Source organism: Macrobrachium nipponense, chromosome 19, assembly GCF_015104395.2.
Source record: "Macrobrachium nipponense isolate FS-2020 chromosome 19, ASM1510439v2, whole genome shotgun sequence".
NCBI classification, from domain to species: Eukaryota; Metazoa; Arthropoda; class Malacostraca; order Decapoda; family Palaemonidae; genus Macrobrachium; species Macrobrachium nipponense.
This window is the reverse complement of record NC_061088.1, coordinates 77,521,782-77,524,281: the sequence shown is the minus strand read 5'-3', so window position 1 is coordinate 77,524,281 and position 2,500 is coordinate 77,521,782. Positions and strand designations below refer to the sequence as shown.

Genomic DNA, 2,500 nt, shown 5'->3' with positions numbered 1-2,500 from the left:
TCCAAGCGCTTAGTCGTTACGTAGTCAGTCATTCCTTGGAGGTCGAATTCCGGAAAAAAAAAAAAAAAAAAAAAAAAAAAAAAAAAAAAACTCCAGAGTTCGCCTCCCTGCAAACTGGAAACTCACCTTCTTCGTCGGAGCCGATCATCTGGTATCTCTTGAAAGCGTCATCCCTCGAGGTCGAATTCCGGAAAAAAAAACTTCAGATTTCGCCTCCCTGGAAACTGGAAACTCACCTTCTTCGTCGGAGCCGATCATCTGGTTTCTCTTGAAGGCGTCATCCCTCGAGTTCGAATTCCGGAAAAAAAAAAAAAACTTCAGATTTCGCCTCCTGGAAACTGGAAACTCACCTTCTTCGTCGGAGACCGATCATCGGTGGTATCTTCTTGAAGGCGTCATCCCTCGAGGTCGAATTCTGGAAACAATTCCAGATTTCGCCTCCCTGGAAACTGGAAACTCACCTTCTTCGTCGGAGCCGATCATCTGGTTTATCTTGAAGGCGTCATCCCTCGAGGTCGAATTCTGGAAAAAAAAATTCCAGATTTCGCCTCCCTGGAAACTGGAAACTCACCTTCTTCGTCGGAGCCGATCATCTGGTATCTCTTGAAGGCGTCATCCCTCGAGGTCGAATTTTGGAAAAAAAAAACTTCAGATTTCGCCTCCCTAGAAACTGGAAACTCACCTTCTTCGTCGGAGCCGATCATCTGGTATCTCTTGAAAGCGTCATCCCTCGAGGTCGAATTCTGGAAAAAATTCCAGATTTCGCCTCCCTGGAAACTGGAAACTCACCTTTTTCGTCGGAGCCGATCATCTGGTATCTCTTGAAGGCGTCATCCCTCGAGGTCGAATTCTGGAAACAATTCCAGATTTCGCCTCCCTGGAAACTGGAAACTCACCTTCTTCATCGGAGCCGATCATCTGGTATCTCTTGAAAGCGTCATCCCTCGAGGTCGAATTCTGGAAAAAATTCCAGATTTCGCCTCCCTGGAAACTGAAACTCACCTTTTTCGTCGGAGCCGATCATCTGGTATCTCTTGAAGGCGTCATCCCTCGAGGTCGAATTCTGGAAACAATTCCAGATTTCGCCTCCCTGGAAACTGGAAACTCACCTTCTTCGTCGGAGCCGATCATCTGGTATCTCTTGAAGGCGTAGAGCTCCCGCTCGTTGCCCAGCCCGAAGTCGTCCCGAGTCCACTGCAGCTCCCCTACTTTGTTGATGACTCTGCAGGGCAGAACGACCGTTGACCCGATGACGGCCGTTTGGGGCGAGGGCTGGTTGGCGAAGCTCTGCTCCGCCGAGGCTGGTTCCAGGGGCTCCGTCAGAAGCCAGGAGGCCACCACCCACCACCATCGCCATCTGCGCCAACGCCAAGTGACGCCGTTTCCCATCTGTTTGTAACAAGACAGATGATTGATATTCTGTTATATGAAGTGAGAGTTTTTTTTTTTTTTAAATATTTCACACAATGAATATGTATGTATGTATGTGTGTGTATTATATTATATTTATATATATATATATAATATATATCTATATATATATTATATATTATATATATATAATATATATAAATATATATATTTGTGTGTGTGTATATATACATATATATTCACAAATATTAAGTTACACATGTCGTTTAATACCTAATGCACCATAACTCGGAAGATTTTACTTGTTGGGGATGTAACTGGATTATGATCCCAACTAGTGTACCCAAATTATAATAAAATAAAATCAACGGGACAATTACCAGCCAGGTGGCCGCGAGTTCGATTCTCGGGCATTCCATTGAGGGGTTAGATATGTTTATTTCAGGTGATAGAAGTTCGCTCTCGACGTGGTTCGGAGGTCACGTAAAGCCGTTGGTTCCATACAACGTAAAAACATACACCATACAACAAACGCATATCATATCTTCGTTTCTCACGAAAATTATATAAACTAACGTTTCATATATGTTTATAAAGCGATATCAGAGATTTCAGGTCTGATCCTATCACCTTGGTATCATCATCTTTAGTTTAGTAGCGGGTGATTCACTCAGGTTAATTAGTGATGCATCACCACCACCTCCCCCCCCCAAAAAAAAAAATAAAGCATTAAATAACAGTTAATCAGCGCTATCGTCCCTCATAATATTGTTGACATAAGTAAACATTCCTGTAATTTATTTTTAACGATTGCTATGCACATTTATAATTTTATTTAGAATACTGATGAATGGTTTTCTTGAAGACAAAGGTGTTTCTTGGTTAGCTACACATTTCTGTGAAAAAAATAAAGGTGCATGGTATCCTATCATCATTTCATATGCTTATTTGCATTATCCATTTTCCACTATATATTAGCTCATTCGCTTCCTTACGAAAACAGTGCTGCTGAATAGCAGAAGACACATGCCTGTACATGTTTGTGTTAACACATTCCTTAGTATAACATAAAATCCTTCAGTAAAAGCATGATTTGTGTCACGGAGGAATTCACAAACCAAAATAGCTT

The 2,500-nt window shown here is 41.9% G+C and overlaps 1 protein-coding gene across 2 annotated transcripts in view; it reads right to left on the bottom strand.

Annotated features, from left to right (window-relative positions):
• LOC135218468 (irregular chiasm C-roughest protein-like) overlaps positions 1–2,500 on the bottom strand; it is a 114,135-nt gene that overhangs the window by 62,852 nt on the left and 48,783 nt on the right. The window contains exon 2 of one of the 2 annotated variants that reach the window (XM_064254795.1): positions 1,110–1,389. In XM_064254795.1, the coding sequence (XP_064110865.1) occupies positions 1,110–1,389 (280 nt within the window). Of the gene's footprint in view, positions 1–126; positions 181–1,109; positions 1,390–2,500 lie in introns of those variants that run through there. The other variant, XM_064254804.1, reaches the window with a different exon arrangement.